At 45.5% G+C, this 18,805-nt stretch overlaps 1 protein-coding gene across 3 annotated transcripts in view; it reads left to right on the top strand.

Annotated features, from left to right (window-relative positions):
• LOC124550613 overlaps window positions 1-18,805 on the top strand; it is a 176,391-nt gene that overhangs the window by 46,717 nt on the left and 110,869 nt on the right. For all 3 annotated transcript variants that reach the window (XM_047125334.1, XM_047125332.1, XM_047125333.1), the window contains exon 3: window positions 1,847-1,960. In XM_047125334.1, the coding sequence (XP_046981290.1) occupies window positions 1,847-1,960 (114 nt within the window). The remainder of the gene's footprint in view (window positions 1-1,846; window positions 1,961-18,805) is intronic.

Below are 18,805 nucleotides of genomic sequence, written 5' to 3'. Positions count from 1 at the left end.
CTCTTGTTTTGCCTCTGTATGTGAGGATTTGGAACTGCGTCAGGTCTGTGTCTTTTAGCTGTTCCCCTTGTTCGCTGTTCGTCTTGGTCCCTTCACTGAAAGTGTTCCTGTTTTTATGCGTTTGGGCGCTGATGACCCCGCTGTTTAGCACCCGTAAACCTCAAACACCCACACACACGCCTTTAAAAGAACAAAGAGTTTGTGTGCAATTTTGTTTCCTGCTTAAAAAAACTGCAACGGAGACACACCAAATGCTTAAGGAAGCTTTCCAGGACGACGCTATGAGCCGCACACAGGTTTTCGAGTAGTTTGGGCGCTTTAAACGTGGTGAGATGTTTGATGAAGAACGAGCTCGTTCTGGATGCCTTTCAAGATCGCGAAATGAGGACATTGAAAAGGTCCGCCAAAAGATCAACGAGGATCGTCGCCAACGATCGACCAAATTTCAGCAGAGACAGGAATCAGTTGGAGCTCATGCCAGTGGATTTTGAGTGAGGATTTGCACGTGAGAGGTGTTGCTGCTAAATTTGTTCCACACCTTCTCACACAGGAGCAAAAACCCATCTGCGTGAATGTGTGTCAGGACTTGAAAATAGAGATTGCACTTGATCCAAACTTCTTGAACAAAGTCATTACAGGGGATGAGAGTAGGTGTTACGGGTATTACCCAGAAACCAAGTGAGCATCAAGCCAGTGGAGGACTCCCAACTCTTCCAGACCAAAAAAAGGCAAGGCAAGTGAGGTCAAATGTGAAGACTATGATCATTGTCTTTTTTAACGTTCATGGAATTGTGCATCGGAAATTCGTACCCCCTGGCCAGACTGTTAACCAGCGCTTTTACTTGGATGTTTTAAGGCGTCTGCGAGAGGATGTGAGGAGGAAACGCCCGGAACTTTGGCGATCAGGTGACTGGTTTCTGCATCACGCCAACGTTCCAGCACACATGGCCTTACAAGTGACCCACTATTTGGCATCTCAGAGGTGGTCTGTCATTCCCACGCTCCGTATTCGCCGGACCTAGCCCTGTGCGACTTTTTCCTATTTCCACGAATGAAAAAAAACACTAAAAGGGGAGCGTTATGATGATGTGGAGGCGGTAAAAACAGCTTTGCGAAGGGCACTGGACAATATCAAACTTGAAGAGTTCCAAACATGCTTCCAACCATGGGAAAAGAGACTTGACAAGTGCATTGCATGGAATGGGGAGTATTTTGAAGGTGACTGAAGTAATTTTGTAAAAAGGTTCATCAATAATTTTTTTATTACAACAATCAGGTTTCTTTTGGGTCCCCCTCGTATAGGTTCCTAATTTCAGTACTGTGTTCACACATTTAGTAAAAACACAAGCAATCCCCAAGCATGTCTCTACACTATGTAGAACAGTCTGTAGTACAGAATAAGGATTTGCCTGGTCGCTCTTCAGTTTACCGATAGCTGTAGCAGTGTGTCCCCTAATATGTATTGTAATGGAAACAAAAGTGCTGTGAGTGATTGTTACTGCCTGGTCGCTCTTCAGTTTACAGATAGCTGTAGCAGTGTCCCCCCTAATACGCATTGTGATGGAAACAAAAGTGCTGTGAGTGATTGTTGCTGGCTGCCAATGTACTCTCTGGCCACAGTGCATGCTACTATATCATTTAACATCTGTGTGATTCTGTTACACCTTTGATAGTCAGTTGCTTTCTATACATTCATGATGGTGATTGCTGTTGTTGTTGTAGAGAATTAACTGGAAGAGGCCACAGAGAACATTTAACAAAACAAATCCATCACAAAAGACTGTGGTTTATTTAGTTAGCACTTTCTAGTTTGTCTTTGTGTAGCACACAGTGTGTTTATTTGCAGGATGGACAATAAGAAGAAAGTGTACACTTCCGATGCCTCATTGGATAGCATATCGGAGACATCATCGCCAGAAAGGGATCTTCAGCTGTCCCCTGTCTCATCAGATCCAGAAAGGTTTGTACTGCAGTTTTAAGCTTTGCATAATCACAGTGTATTTGATGAAGGTAATCCTCAGTGAAAAAATACTCTTGTGATCTGTGAACTGAAACCAGGTCTCCATCATAACAGTCATCTATAGAACCCAGATTTTTACATAATATCAACATACAAACTTTGTACATAATTATGTAATGAGAATAGGTAAAACATATAAGAAAACATTTACTGTCAGGAAAATATTTTATTAAATATTTGTCATAAAACAGTAACCTCAACTGAAATCAACTTGTGCACATAAATTTTCCAGGCACACAAAAAGTGTGCTAAGTTGATGTATTTTACATTACTTAAATATTTTATTTTGAAAGTTTATATTGTGCCAATAAAAGAAAGTTATTTTTGGTCACATCTCTTTACTAGAATGTCACATGTTACTGAAATTACTAAGGTAGTCTAATTCACCTTCCACTTTGAAGTTTTTGAAAGTTTTTGTTTGTTCTTTCAGTAAGGCGGTCCCAAATTAGTCTTCTGTGATGTTAAGTTTAAGAAAATGTATTAAGCAGGCCAGCAAAACATGAAGAGTAACCAGATGTTGAGCAGCTACTTGGTATCGCTGCTGAATGGTGGTAGCGGACAGGTGGAATCGCATGGGACACGGGGCAAGTTGGTTAAGGGTGACACAGCAAAATAATGTCTGCTGAGTTTGGTGTCCGATTTCTCTCAGAATTTCTCTGCCCCGTACTGTGAAGTAATGTGATCTTTCAGTCTTTCTTGGTGTGATTAACAATGTGATTTGGATCTTCAGCAGAATTTGTGTTGCTATTTTTATGGCGCTGTATTTCAACACCAGCCATTCTTCTTCAGGTGCTGCAATCTGTGTTTTTGTGTATGTTCACTCCCTGACTCCAACAAGACTGTGAGGTATTGTTGGTGTTGGGCCATTATTTATAGCTGTCAAAGGAAAGTCAACTTCTCAGTACACTGACCTTCCTCATAAGGTAGTGAAGTAAGCAAGTTGACCATGTTTGTAAGTACAAATGACAGCTGAGGAATTGAACTCGCTACAAACAGTGGCACGACACCAACAGTAGATCTGGCCGATTCCGCGCAGCGACACACGCAATGCCACAACTCTTCAGCAGTAAGCTCCTGCTGCCGCCGTTTATTATTCAGAAATAATTGATGCGATTGGAGGCCCTGTGGAAACCTGCTCTCGCGTACATAATAAGACTTTCTTTCTGGAGAACAATTGTGATTTTCAAGCCCAGCTACCGCTTACAGCCTCTCTCCTCCACAGTTATCCTGTTCGTGTTGAGGTCCATCATACTCAGCTGCTTGATCGTCTGACCGAGGGATAAATCCAAAATTATCTCTCTGATCAGGGCATCACAGCGGTTCATCTGGAAATGAAAAAGGTTGATACTTAGAGCCTACATGCACTCTTTTTCTCACATTTGATGGAGTGGTGCTTCCACCAAAGATTATGATAGGTTATGAACTCATTACAGTCCAACCATACATTGCAAACCCTATGCATTGCTACCCGTGTGAATGTTATAACCACACTTGTGTGTCCTGACAATATGTGGTGGGGATGCTCATGAGGATGACTGCCCACCTCCTCCTCCCTGCTGTATCAATTGTAATGGTGACCATACCACCTTATCCCATGAGTGTCCCATGAATCTCGATGAGTGGGTTGTCCAGGAGATCCGGGTGAAGGAAAAAATACTGTACCGTGTCACTTATGGCTAGTCAAATGCCCTGCATTTTGCCACCCATCACTTATAGTACCATTCTTGCTACGCCTCGTTACATGAAGGACATGGCAACTCAGACATGTGATTTCCAGTTCAGTTCTGTGGTTGTGAAATCACCCAGTATTACAGTGGCAACCCTGTCTCCTCCGCCTCCTCCTACAGCTGCACAACAAGCCATCAAATTTTCGTGCCCGGCAGTGAAATCACCTGCTACACAACTGACGGACCGGCAAAAGAAACACTGTCGCAAAGACCTTTTACCTTCCCTCCAGCCAACAAACAACTGAGTCTTTGTCTGCTAACCCTAAAGGCTCTGGGAAACCAAACAAAGGCAAACTGTCTTCTCCTTCCCCGACTCAGAGTCCTCCTCAGCGATGTTGCGCTCACCTGGCCGACCTCCATTTTGTTAGTGCGCATTGCCCACCATTTTTCTCCGTGAATTCACAGGCCTCTGTAGATTCCATGGAACAGGATCTTCCAGCCTCTACACCCTGTGGCAGTGAGTCTTTGAAGGCTGGCACTTGGCAGCCACTGAGGTGATTGCCCTTTCTTCCCTCCTCGCCATTCTCTATAATGACTCTTCTCCCATGGATTATTTGTGGCATTCGATCCAATAATGGGGAACTACAGCTACCCTTGGAAGCACATGGTTCAATTGTTCTCTGCCTCCAAGAAACAAAATTGCATCCTCGTGACCACTTTGACCTCTCGTGTTTCCTTCTGGTCTGCTTTAACCTTCTCCCTGAAGCTGGCATTCCATCTCGTGAGGGGACCTTGCTGCTCATTTGGGATGATGTCCATAGCCAAACCATCTCACTGAACACCCAGCTGCAAAGTTGTTGCTGTCCACATTTTGTTATTGCTGTCCACATTTTGTTATTGCTGTCCACATTTTGTTGTTGCTGTCCACATTTTCATTCCTCGTTTCACCTTTTCTCTTTGTAACATCTACATCCTTCTGTCATTTGCTGTCACCAGGGCTAACTTACCCAGCTTATTGGTCTGCTCCCTCATGCTTTTTTGCTACTTGGCAACTCCAGTGCCCACCATCCCCTTTGGTGCTCTTAGAGAACATGTTCAAAAGGTTCCTTCTTGGCTGACCTTCTGAAAAATCTCATCTGTCTTAACACTAGAGCGACCACGTTCCTTTCAGAATCCACTAACATTTATTCCCATTTGGACCTGTCATTCTATGCTGGATAGCTTGCCTGTCATTTCAAGTAGTCCATATTCGAGCAATACTTGCGATGATTTACCAAGTGCCATCTGTTTACTGACTCCTACCGCAACAGCATGTAAACCCCATTGGCAGCATCCTAAGGCCAACTGGAGGCTTTACTCCTCCCTGGCAACCTTCGAAGAGCAACATTTCCCCAGCTATGATGACGAGGTAGAGGATCTTATGAATGAACATTATCCTTACTGCCGCAGAATGTTCCATATCTCTCTCGTCTTTACCGCACCATGTCCCAGTCCTCTGGTAGACTGAGGCTTAGAGCAACACAAATCGTGCACGGAGACGTGCTCTTCACATTTTTAACTGCACTCCTACAGTGGCGAACTGTGTTCATTATAAACAGTTGCATGCGCACTGTCGTTACATTCCTAAGGGTAGCAAAAAGGCTAGCTCGATTTTCTTTACTAGTTCTTTTGACAGTTTAACTCAGTATTGTTGTGTGGGGCAACCAACTTCGGCTCTCTGGGACCACTCGCTGAGTTCTGGACTGACCGTAGCAGATGATGTCATTGTGAACCCTATTGCTTTCTCCAACACCTTGATCCGCTATTTCGTGAAGACTTGAATCTCCACCCACTATCACCCCTCCTTCCTCCCTCGGAAACAAGTGGAGGAAGCTCAGGTGATGTCCTTCTCCTCTCAGAATTATGAGTGTGGCCTACCTGACTGTGTGCTGAACCCAGTTTGTAAGTGTCCAATGTATTGTACACAATACTTTCTGGGGAGTGGATCAGACCACCCTCCTCCATTTGTACTGATTCCTTGTCTGTTCAAAAGTAGACTATGGGTATTTTGTGTATGCATCTCCACATACATCCATCTTATACCATCTTAACACAGTTCATCATCATGGAGTACATTTGGTGATTGGTGCCTTTTACACTAGCCTGGTTGAGAGTCTATGAAGAAGCTGCCGAACCACCACTGTCATACTGGCACGAAAAATGTCCTCCGAAGGGGATAAGCGTACCATTTGTCTGCCTTGCCTGGACACCCATCGTGTGCCCTCTTTTTTGATGATAGCCTTGACCGCCGGTATGGCGCACGTCCTTCTTCTATGTTGCCTCCTGGAGCTCGCTTTAGGCTACTGCTCTAGCAACTTTGCACTACCTGTTACTTTCGCAATGTATGTGAACCCTTCACTGCCTCGGCTTCATGCAGTGGCCCATGTTCATCTTGGACTTCATTTGCTTCTCAAGGATTCGATCTGTCGCTGTAACTTTCTTGACCTTTGCACACAACTTGATGGTAGCAGCCCCTTCGTGTGCACAGATGGCTCTTAAACGCACCATGTGTCAGGTATGCCTTTGTCATTGCCATCGACCAGTTTTGGTATTGGCTTCCAGAATACTACTCGATTTTTACTGCAGAGCTCTTCGGCCTCTTATCAAGCTACGCAGTACATCTGGTATCACAGGATTTTTGATTGTGTCATACGCTCTGATTCTCTCAGTGCTCTTCAGAGCCTCAGTGTGCTGTACACAGTCCTCTCCTTTGCACAACGCATCCAGGAAAGCTTCCATTTGTTTGCTGTTGAGGGAGTCACCATGAGGTCCGTGTAGGTGCCTGGTAATGTTGGTCTGAAGGGAAATGAGGCTCCTGATGCTGCTGCCAAGGCTGCACTACTACATTGGCCTGCTATCTCCTCCATTCCTTCAAGTGATCTCTGTCTGTATTGCCATCTTTCAGGAGACTGTGTCATTTTGGCATTCTCTTCGTGGGAACAAGCTCCAGGGAACTGACCTCCTTTTGGCTCTTTTGTCACAAGAACCACATTTTAGCTCGGTTACGTGTTGGGTACTGTGTTTTTAGCCATTGCCATTTGTTAAGTAGTGATCCCCCACCACTTTGTCCTCATTTTCATCAACCTGTGGAGGTTCGCCATTTTGTGACCCAGTGCCCTTTTTTAAATCACTTAAGTTCCAGTGTGTTCGCCATCTGATTTATCGGGCATTTTAGCAAATGATGCACAGGCTGTTGACGGCATTTTACTTTTTATCTTTTGTAGCAATATGGCAAAGGACATTTAATTTTTGGGTCTGGAACTCTGCTGTCTCTATGGAATTTTTTGCAGACCTTTCTCCAAGGAGAAGTCCATGTTTAGCAACTTCTTTTAATTCTTTATGTGCTAAGGTTATTACAGTAGCGCTTTGTGACCTCAGTTGTTTTTGCGCAAAAAAAAAAGAAAAAGAAAAAAGAGCACACATAACGAAGACGACTGGATCAGTTGTCGAAATTCTACGTTGAATGGAAACGTTTCAGCTGAACATCGCTGACCGCACTGTGTGTTGTTACTGATTGCATATTAGAGATGGTAAAGAGTAAGGTACCTAGCGACAATACTAATAACAGACCAATACAGGCTCACTTTCAATTCCTTTTCAGAATGGCCTGATTTTTCACATACCACACATGTATGGCAAGTCTTGGAAGTGGTATTATAGTGGCTATATTAATACTGTGGCTACGTGGTTCATCTAGATTAGTCAATAAGAGCAAGGCACATAAACAGACCAATGATGAATTCGGCCCATCTTGTATGGTGGCCTGCACTGCTGTGTCTTGTCAGCTACTGCCACTCAGCGGTGCTACTCACTCACTGCTGGAGTACCATTTATTCTTTGTGTTCCTGTTGACACACATTGTTCATCCAAGTATTGTACTGCACCAATTTGAGCTCCCTGTCAAATTAGCATATAAAATGCCACTTTTCGAAACATGTTATCTCTACTGCGCAAGCCACAGTGTGTGGTGGAGGGTGCTCTGTGTACTGTGCTCACTTATCTCTTTTCTGTTACAGTCACAAATAGTTCACCAAAAGAAGCATCTGTGTGATCTACTAGTTTCTAACTTTGTCTGTGTGGTCTTTTTGCTAGATATACATAGGAAGGAGCAACATATTGATTGACTCTTCTAGGAACATATGCACTCAGGGTTTTGACAGTAAACCGCAATGTGATACAGAACGGCTCTCTTGTGGTGTCTGCCTCTGGAGTTGCCTGACCACATCCACGACTCTTTTGTGCTTCCCAAATGAAACTTGAACAAAATGCGCTGCTCTCGTGTGGATCTTCTCTACTTACTCTAACGATCCTATCTGTTACAGATCCCAGACTAATAAGCAGTATTATAGGATTATTAGAGTGAGGGTTTTGTAAGCTACCTCCTTTGTGGGTGGACTACTCTTTCTGAAGATTCCTCAAGTGAATGTCAGTCTGGCATAATTGCCTTATTTTTGATTGAATGTATGTGGTCAATCCACTGTAAATCACACTGTATACATACTCCTAGATATTTTGTGGATGTGACTGCTTTCAGTGATTGTTTGGCGGTTGTGTAATTGTACAACAATGGGTCTTTATGCTTATTTATGTTCAATATGCTAAATTTGTTTATATTGAGGTTCAACTCCAGTTCATACAAAAAGTGTTAGTTCTCTGCAGTTTTATGCTGCAATTTGGTACAATTAATTTTGTAGCATTGCAACTTCTCTGTATACAACGGCATCGTCCATGAAAAGCCTCATGATATTTCTGACGACATCCAACAGGTAATTTATCCCTTAGTGTATGCCTGAAGTTACTTTTACATCTGAGAATATTTCTAACTGGTTCTAGAAACTGTTCAGTTCAGTCCCAAAGCTGATCTGGTATTCTGTACGGTCGTGTTTTCTTCATTAGGTGGCAGTGCAAAACTGTATGGAACAAAACCACTGTTGTTATAGTAACCATTGTTGGTGCTTTTAAACAAATCGAATTGTGTTTCGTACATATGAGACTTCGTACCATCCCAAAACTGAGCACAATTCTCATATTATATCAGGGTTTATACGACCCGGGACAACCGGGAAATCTGGGAAAAACCTGGGAATTTTTTCATCCGGGAGAAAACCGGGAAAAACCCAGGAATTTTTCGGAATTCCGGGAATTTTTCATTGTTTTAGCTTTCAGTTAAATTTTTGTAATATTGACTGCAGAATTGATTCTCTAGCAAAGAATGTTATTGTATCCTGCTACTGGAGAATGATACTGCAGCAATAAAATATAAACGAGAGGGAAATAAATAAAACTTTAGTGACAAAGGAAACGTCCAATTTACAACAACTAAAAACCGTGCATGCACAAGCATCTGCAAATAGCAAAAATGTGTCAAAGGCTGTAGGGCGTAGACTGTAATTCTTCGTAACAATAAACTGCTTGCTATGAGCATGACGTCACAACTGTTCACCTTAGGTTCGTTTGACCAATTGCCAGTGGTCTGTTGCGCATGCGCATTTGACTCGCGTATAAGCAGTACCTTCTCCCGCTACTTGAAGTTTGGCTGTTAGCTGTATCGGCAGTAGCAGCAAGCAGCCAGATGCAAACGAGAAAAATTTTTTCTCACGCGCCCTAGCTGCCAGATTCACACTTGCACAGAGTTGTCTGAGTTGTAGTGGGGAGGGGGTTAACCTCCATGTGACCCGTGTTTATGTCAAGTGATTTCGCTGCTTCTCTTCGTGTACAGCTCCCACGCCGGCTGCGGTGGCCACGCGGTTCTAGACGCTGCAGTCCGGAACCGTGTGACTACTACGGTCGCAGGTTCAAATCCTGCCTCAGGCATGGATGTGTGTGATGTCCTTAGGTTAGTTAGGTTTAAGTGGTTCTAAGTTCTAGGGGACTGATGACCTCAGATGTTAAGTCCCATAGTGCTCAGAGCCATTTGAACCATTTTTGAACAGCTCCCATGTCAAATGAAAACAAAACGGATTTCTGTGGCCGGAAGCTATCAAGTGAATTAAAATACATTCACATAATTATGGAGGGCAAAAATATATTATTAATTTCAGTTTTCTGATTTTATTTTATTTCCAAGTTAGTAGCAGTCAAGCATTAATTGCCTTGCAGAACAGTGAAGCTATTTTTGCAAGTTTGCTAAAGAAATTTGGCTTTATTAATCTTTCCGCCGAGGCAATCATTTTATTTGAAACAAAGTGTTTCATTCAACAATATTGGCTAGTTCCAACTGTGCGCTGAATTTCAAGTGCACGTTATCATCTTCTGCCATATTTGGCATTATGCCATAACAAAGAACCAAAAATGAGATCGTAGAGTACTGGTCCTCCAAGAAAATTTACGTCCCAAAAACCACACTGAAAAGCTTAATATCAGATGGGACCTACTTCGTTGTGAATCTGGAAAAAGCCAATTTGCACTTCAAGCCGAATTATGCATTTTAGTATGGTTTACGAAATTCCGATTCTCTTTGGAGTATCTTCTGGTGCTTTGTTTCTTTTGTGGTGTAATGTAAGCTCTCTTAGTGCTTTATACACATGAACATACGGGCATCCTACACCACTGCAGTTGCACGTGCACAATGACGCCTGTTTTCTGGCGCGCTCTGGCAACCTATTTCTAACAGTCTCCGGATGGTATTGCGAACGGTGGTTAGAAAAGTGTTACTTTCAAAGTAAATTTCTTTTTACCCAAAATGAATTATGTTACGTCTGAGAAAGTGGGATGGATATCTAAATCACAGAGCGTTCGAAACTGAACAGTTTGAGGACCAGCCACTTACAAGAATTTTGAGCCGAGACATTTATGTCATAATTTTAAATTTACTGGCACATTTGTGTGATGTGTCTCAAAGTATAACACACGCAAAAAAAGATAAATATTACATGTGAAAGCTTAGCTTTTCTTGTAGATGTACGGTACTGTGTACATTAATATAAACCGTTAACTTTTCTTCTTGCATGTTCGCGCAATGTAACCAGTGATCTTGCTATTGGCTGACTATAACACGTGTCCTATGCTCTGAATAGCTGCTGTCATCGGCTGACGAGATCTCGTGGCTTGAGATATGACTCGCTTACAAAAGGACATCGCAATCTCGGTTTCAACGCTCCGGAAATGAACGCGCTGTGTTTGGTGCAATTCAAATTTATACTTTTGTAATACGAAAATATGCAGCGTATATGTTGCTGCAAATCAAATTTCTTTCCAAAACTTATATATATATCTCCAGCCAGGCCATGCGCCATTGATCTAAACAGGTGATAGTCAGAGGAAGCAAGGTCTGGAGAATGCAGCAGGTGGTGTGTGTATATGGTTATAATAAAGGGAAACATTCCACGTAGGAAAAATATATCTAAAAACAAAGATGATGTGACTTACCAAATGAAAGTGCTGGCAGGTCGACAGACACACAAACAAACACAAACATACACACAAAATTCAAGCTTTCGCAACAAACTGTTGCCTCATCAGGAAAGAGAGAAGGAGAGGGAAAGACGAAAGGATGTGGGTTTTAAGGGAGAGGGTAAGGGGTCATTCAAATCCCGGGAGCGGAAGGACTTACCTTAGGGGGAAAAAAAGGAAAAAAGGACGGGTATACACTCGCACACACACACACATATCCATCCACACATATACAGACACCAGCATATATATATATATATATATAGACACACAAAGATGATGTGACTTACCAAATGAAAGTGCTGGCGGGTCGACAGACACACACACACACACATATATTTGCCCCGTCTTTTCTTTTTTTCCGGGAAGTTCTATGCGATTGTATAAAACGTTAACCATTCAAAGGATTGATAAGTTTTACAGTTCCGAAGGAAAATCTACGGAAAACCTACTGTCACTTAGCACAGAAAATGTGTATTTTCGCCTGGGAAAAAGCATATTTTTTAAATGGGATATCCGGGAGAAATCCGGGAATTTTTTTTCCTTGTCCATGTATACACCCTGTATATGTAAAGCTCTGATTACAGAGAAAAAGTTTCAAAAACAAAAAGACAATAACATGTACAAAAAGTAACTGAAAAGGATGTCGGAGGACTTTCCATTTGTTGCCAAAATGTTAGAAGCAGCTGATCTCCCAGAATTTGTGTTTTCAGAACTGCAACTATGGCAATATGTTGCTTGAGTGTATGAGAACAGCCGATGGGTTGGTAACGTTCGTGAAATCTCATTTGAGGAGAATGATGTAGTGATAAATTTTGTGCTTCGTTTGGCCCTTCGAGACTTTTTTCAGTAGGCAGATTGCACAGATATGTGCTGGATCCCTGATAGTTGTATGTTCACAAATCTACTACTGCCTTGCACAATATTATTTCCTAGACACAGTGTTTACATTAATTGACAAAAATTTTAAATCATTGCAACACTGATATTAGTTGAATGTAACTCCTCTTCCCACCTCCCTTTTGAATGTCAGTATTTTGCCTTGGAAACCATGAAGAGGCCCAAACATGATACTTGGTAACATCTGAAAGGCTGTTAGTGAGGCAAGCAACTTATTGTAATAACCAATTGCACAGTCAGTTGTTTTTTGTTCCATTGTTTTTTTGTAATTGAATAGAACTAATCTCTGCTGCCACGTAAGCTATGTGAATGTTTTTCACTCACTCTCTGGGTTCGAGAGTTTCTGCTCCATTTGAAATGACTGATACAAGTCCCTGACAGTTACAGTAGTTTTGGGAATGTTTTCACTTAGTGTCTGAGTTTGTGATTTCACTTGCGTACTTTTTCAGCCTTTTTGGTTATGCATGAACCATGATTAAAATTGCCAAATAGTGTATCTCATTTCAAGGAGAGGAGAGTAGAGAGTATATTTCTAAAAATATTTTCAAAATTTATGTATTTATTTACTTAATCAGGTTTTTTTATGTTTCTGGCATTGAAAATGGATTTTTAGTTGGTTTTATAAGAGTAAAAACTGCTGCCACATTATACATTTATGTTTTAAGTGAATAAAAAATTAGTTTTTATTTCAATTTATTGAAGATTGGTGTCTCACTCTTCACCGATAATTGTATTTTGGTAAATGGTGAGGTGATGTGAACAGAAAGTATATCAGATACTTTTTAGAAATATTTGTCATCATTCATTAATTTCCTATAAATTTCATTAATTAATGTACAAGGTGTACAACTTGGCTTCCGCCATTTTTTTCCAACATTTGAGGCTTTAATGAAACAAATTGGTTACACATGTATCATTCAAAGTATTTTCCATCGCTGGCCACTAGTTTGTCCCGTCTTTCAGACAGTGTATGAATCCCATGTCAAAAAAATTGTTCAGCTTTTGAATCGATCCAATTTGTGATTTCTTCATGATATCAGAAGTGTTGGTCAGCCAGGCCATGCGCCATTGATCTAAACAGGTGATAGTCAGAGGAAGCAAGGTCTGGAGAATGCAGCAGGTGGTGTAGGACTTCCCATTTTAATGTTCCCAAGTACATTTTGACTTCTTTTTGCATCGTGGGGTTGAGTGTTGTCATGCTGCAGAATCACTTTATCATGCCTCTCACTGTATTGCAGCTGTTTGTCTTTTAATGCTCTGATCAAATGCATTAATTTCATTTGATAACGAGCACCTGTGATTGTTTCACTTGGTTTTAACACCTCATAGTACATGACGCCGAGCTGGTCCCACCAAATGCAGAGCACGATCTTGGAGCCGTGAATATTCGGTTTGGCCATCGACGTGGAAGCGTGGCCAGGATATCCCCATAATTTTTTGCGTTTGGGGTTATCATAATGAACCCATTTTTCGGCCCCAGACACAATGTGATGCAGAAATCACTTCCGTTTTTGCCTCTGAAGCAACTGTTCACAAACACACAAACGCCGTTCAACATCTCTTGGTGTCAGCTCACGCGGCACACAGGTTCCTTCTTTCTGATCGCATTCGGGAGGACGACGGTTCAATCCCGTCTCCGGCCATCCTGATTTAGGTTTTCCGTGATTTCCCTAAATCGTTTCAGGCAAATGCCGGGATGGTTCCTGTGAAAGGGCACGGCCGATTTCCTTCCCAATCCTTCTCTAATCCGAGCTTGCGCTCCGTCTCTAATGACCTCGTTGTCGACGGGACGTTAAACACTAACCACCACCACCACCTTCTTTCTGAATCATACCCATAGCCTTGAGACATTTTGAAATGGCTTGCTATGTCACTCCCACTAATTGTGGCAAGTCTTCTTGAGTTTGATGCGAGTCTTCACTCAGCAATGCCTCCAATTGTGCATCTTCGAAAACATTCTCTCTTCCACCACTAAACTGGTCTATGACATTAAATCACCGTCCTTAAAGCGTTGAAACCACTCGGGACACATTCTTTCACTAATAGCATCCATACCATACGTACTTGAGAGCATTTGATGAAACTCAGCCACTGTTTTCTTCATATTGAAATGAAACAGTAACACCACCTGCAAATGACGAGAATTATGTTCGTAAACTGACATTTTGAATGAAGAAAAACTTATGATGCAGACACAAATCAACTAATGCTTGAATGAGGTTATCCCCCTGCGGGTTCGGGGGTTAGAATAGGCCCGCGGTATTCCTGCCTGTCGTAAGAGGCGACTAAAGGGAGTCTCAAACGTTTCGGCCTTATGTGATGGTCCCCTGTCTGGTTTGACCTCCATATCTCAAAATTTTTCCGAAGAGCGAGCCGATTGGGGAAGGGCACCTTACTTGGTGCATTGTGTCCGTGTTGTGTTGAGAACTTTCGCCATCTTATTCGTCGTTGCATTGCAGTCTTGCCCGCTCTCCATCGCTTGGGCATGGATGCGCTCCTGCGTGCACTTTCTGCCAAGCACTGTGCAGGGCCATTTTCTGCACTGACGACGCCCATGGACCACATGTCACCTAACATCCAGCACGGTAGCCAGTCCGTTGTGGTGGGGCCGCCATGTACCCTCTTGGTTGTAGCCCCCTGACAACACAGGGATCGCTCTACTGATGCCTGCGCCGTTCACTCCCCACGTGTGCCAAGGAGTAGATGCCCATCTCCCTGGGGCATCAGGACTCCCGGCAATGGCCATCCTGCCAGGTGGCTATTGCTGTGGCTGGGTGGCGCCCGTGGGGAGGGCCCTTGGTCGGAGTAGGTGGCATCAGGGCGGATGACCCGCAATGAAGCGTGGTACATCATCTATCGCTGGTGGGCCTCCACCAGCAGTCTCTAAGCGATTGAGGTCTACCCTCAACGGGAAGAAATTTGATCAGAGATTGTTTCCCTCCCTAGCTACTCCATGGGAGGAACGTCTTGCTAAAGAAGGCAGTGGAGAATATTCACCCCGGTACCTCGTGTGTACGCTGGTTGATGGAGAATCGTTCATGTCGACCAAGCCCCAGTTTTTTGTGGAGCATTTAGAGGACAAGTTCGGGGAGGTGGAGGGCTTGTCCAAGATGCGCTCTGGTTCTGTGCTCATCAAAACGGCATCCTCTGCCCAGTCACGGAGGTTGCTCAATTGTGACAAGTTGGGGGATGTTTCCGTTAGCATCACGCCGCATAAGAGTCTCAACATGGTCCGGGGTATTACATTCTACAGGGATCTTCTTCTGCAGTCCGACGATGAATTACGCGCCAACCTCGAACGACGAGGTGTTCACTTCGTCCGTCGGGGTCCGAGGGATAATCAGGTAGCCACCGGTGCCTTCATCTTGGCCTTTGAGGGTGATGTCTTACCCGAAAAGGTTAAGGTGATGGTTTACCGTTGTGATGTGAAACCATATATCCCTCCTCCGATGCGGTGTTTTAAATGCTGGAAGTTCGGGCACATGTCATCTCGCTGTACTTCCGGCATCACGTGTCGGGATTGCGGACGTCCTTCGCATCCTGATAATCCATGTGCTCCGCCTTCCATCTGTGTTAACTGTGGAGAACACCATTCCCCCTGCTCACCGGACTGTCAGATCTTCCAGAAGGAAAGGAAGATAATGGAATATAAGACCCTGGACCGCCTGACCTACACCGAGGCAAGGCGGAAATATGAGCGGCTACATCCCGTGCCCATGACGTCCACCTATGCCGCTGCTGCAACAGCGGTCCGATCCTCTCCCGTGTCGTCACGTACTGTTGCCTCTCAGCTATGTCACAATGAACCGGCCCCCTTGGTTGTGGGGGGCACTTCGCCCTCTGTTGCTCCATCTACTCCAGGAGCAACACCACCCCAACCATCGGGGACATTCGTCCCCCCTTCCCAACCGGAGAAGCGTAGGGCTTCTTCGGCTACTCTAGCCAGGAAGGGGTCCCTTGGGGCCCTCCCTTCCCAGGCTTTGCCCAGTGTCAAAGCGGACACCCGCAAAGTTTTGAAACAACATCCGGTCGCTGGTCATAGGGCTTCACGGTCGTCGTCCGTCCCTGAGACTGACTCAGTGGGGCCCTCCCAGCCAGACCCTCCCAAGGCACAGCGTGCGAAGCAGTTGAAGAAAAAGGCTCCCAAGCATCCTGACATTGCGGTGGCACCTGTCCCACCGCAACCTTCAAACTCTGCGTCTGAGGACGAGGTGGAGATCCTGGCGTCCGCTGAGGACCTCGATCTCGCCAGTCCCTCCAACGCCATGGAAAGCACTGGCACAGGTGCTCACTTGGAGGCAGCAGGTGACCCAGCGGCGTAATCTGCCTTCCCCGTCCCGTCACGCCTTTCCCAGCCATGGCCAATACCATCCTCCAGTGGAACTGCAGCAGTTTCTTCCACCATTTAGCTGAGCTCCGCCAACTTATCAGCCTTCGCCCTTTCTTCTGCATTGCTCTCCAGGATACTTGGTTTCCAGTGATGCGAACCCCTGCCCTCCGTGGCTATCGGGGTTATTATAAGAACCGAGCAGATTATGAAAGGGTGTCTGGTGGCGTGTGCATATATGTCCTTCACACTCTGCGAGTCTGTCCCTCTCCAGACGCCTTTAGAGGCTGTCGCTGTACGCGTGTGGACGCCACAGGCTGTTACCGTCTGCAGTCTTTACATTCCACCGGATGGTGATGTCTCGCAGCATGTCCTGGCTGCACTGGTCGCCCAATTGCCGCCACCTTTCTTGCTATTGGGCGACTTCAACGCCCATAACCCTCTGTGGGGTGGGTCAGTGGCCACAGGTCGAGGCGCCATCGTTGAGCATTTATTGTCGCAGCTCGATCTCTCGCTGTTAAATGATGGTGCCTTCACACACTTCAGTGTGGCGCATGGCACCTACTCCGCCATTGACCTTTCCATCTGTAGCCATAGCCTCTTACCGTCTGTCCAATGGAGTGTGCATGACGACCTGTGTGGTAGTGACCACTTTCCGCTCTTTTTGTCACTACCACAGCGTCACTCTTCTGGGCGCCCTAGCAGATGGGCTATGACTAAGGCTGACTGGGATTTGTTCTCCTCCACTGCCGCTTTTGAGCCTCTCTCTACTGATGACATTGATGCGGTGGTTCAATCGGTCACCACCGGCATCGTTACTGCCGCCGCATCTGCCATTCCCCGTTCTTCTGGGTCCCCTCGGCGGAAGGCTGTGCCTTGGTGGTCGCCTGAGATCACTGAAGCGATTAAAGAACGCCGGCGGGCGCTCCAGCGTCACAAGCGACATCCCTCCTTAGCCCACCTTATCGCCTTCAAACGGCTGCGTGCACGGGCCCGCCTCCTCATCCGCCAAGGCAAGAAGGAGTGCTGGGAGCGGTATGTGTCCACCATTGACCTCCATGTCACTCCCTCGCAGGTCTGGGCCAAGATTCGACGCGTCTATGGCTATCGGACCCCTGCCAGCGTCCCTGCGCTCTCACTGAATGGAGCCGTTTGTACTGACTCCGACGTCATTGCAAATCGCTTAGCAGAGGATTTTGCTATGAGTTCCGCTTCTTCGAATTACCCCCAGGCCTTCCGCTCCATTAAAGAGCGGATGGAACGTCGGAGCCTTTCGTTTCGCACCAACCACCTGGAATCTTACAATGCTCCATTCAGTGAGTGGGAATTTCGCAGTGCCCTAGCTGCTTGCCCTGATACCGCTCCTGGGCCAGATGGCATCCCCTGAAACACCTTTCAGTGGACTGCCAGCAGCGCCTTCTCGATCTTTACAACCGTCTTTGGGTCGAGGGGGAGTTTCCGTCGCAATGGCGGGAAGGCATTGTCATCCCCGTTTTGAAACCTGGAAAGACCCCTCTGGAGGTGGACAGCTACCGTCCCATTAGCCTCACCAACGTTCTTTGCAAGTTGCTTGAACGGATGGTGAGCCGGCACTTGCATTGGGGTACTGGAGTCTCGGGGCCTTCTGGCTCCGTCTCAGGGTGGGTTCCGTAAAGGCCGCTCCGCCACCGACAATCTGGTGAGCCTGGAGTCGGCCATCCGTACTGCCTTTGCCCGCCGTCAGCACCTGGTCGCTGTCTTTTTCAACATGCGGAAGGCGTACGATACAACATGGCGTCATCACATCCTTTCTACGCTTCATGGATGGGGTCTTCGGGGTCCTCTGCCGATTTTTATCCGCAATTTTCTGTCGTGTCGTACCTTCCGCGTGCAAGTCGCGGCCTCGTATAGTTCCTCCCACGTCCAGGAGAATGGTGTGCCACAGGGCTCTGTTTTAAGTGTCTGTCTGTTTTTAATAGCCATTAACGGGCTTGCTGCGGCCGTGGGAAATTCTGTCTCCGCTTCCCTGTATGCTGACGACTTCTGCCTTTACTACAGCTCTACTGGCATCGCAGCTGTTGAACGTCAGCTACAGGGCGCTATCCGTAAGGCGCACTCTTGGGCTGTAGCGCATGGGTTTCAGTTTTCGGCAGCCAAGACCCGCGTTATGCATTTCTGCCGGCGCCGAACAGTCCATCCTGAGCCGCGGCTTTATCTTGCCGACGAACTCCTTGCTGTGGTGGAGACCCACATGTTTTTGAGGGTGGTTTTCGATGCCCGGTTGACTTGGCTGCCTCATATCCGGCAGCTTAAACAGACGTATTGGCGGCATCTAAACGCTCTGAGATGCTTGAGCCACACCCGCTGGGGCGCCGACCGCTCTACCCTGTTGCGGCTCTACCAGGCGTTAATCCAGTCCCGTCTGGATTATGGGAGCCTGGCTTATGGCTCAGCATCCCCATCTGCGTTACGGGTGCTGGA

Source organism: Schistocerca americana, chromosome 9 (genome assembly GCF_021461395.2).
Source record: "Schistocerca americana isolate TAMUIC-IGC-003095 chromosome 9, iqSchAmer2.1, whole genome shotgun sequence".
NCBI lineage: Eukaryota > Metazoa > Arthropoda > Insecta > Orthoptera > Acrididae > Schistocerca > Schistocerca americana.
Note: the sequence above shows the minus strand (reverse complement) of the source record. Positions and strands in the feature narration are given on the sequence as shown.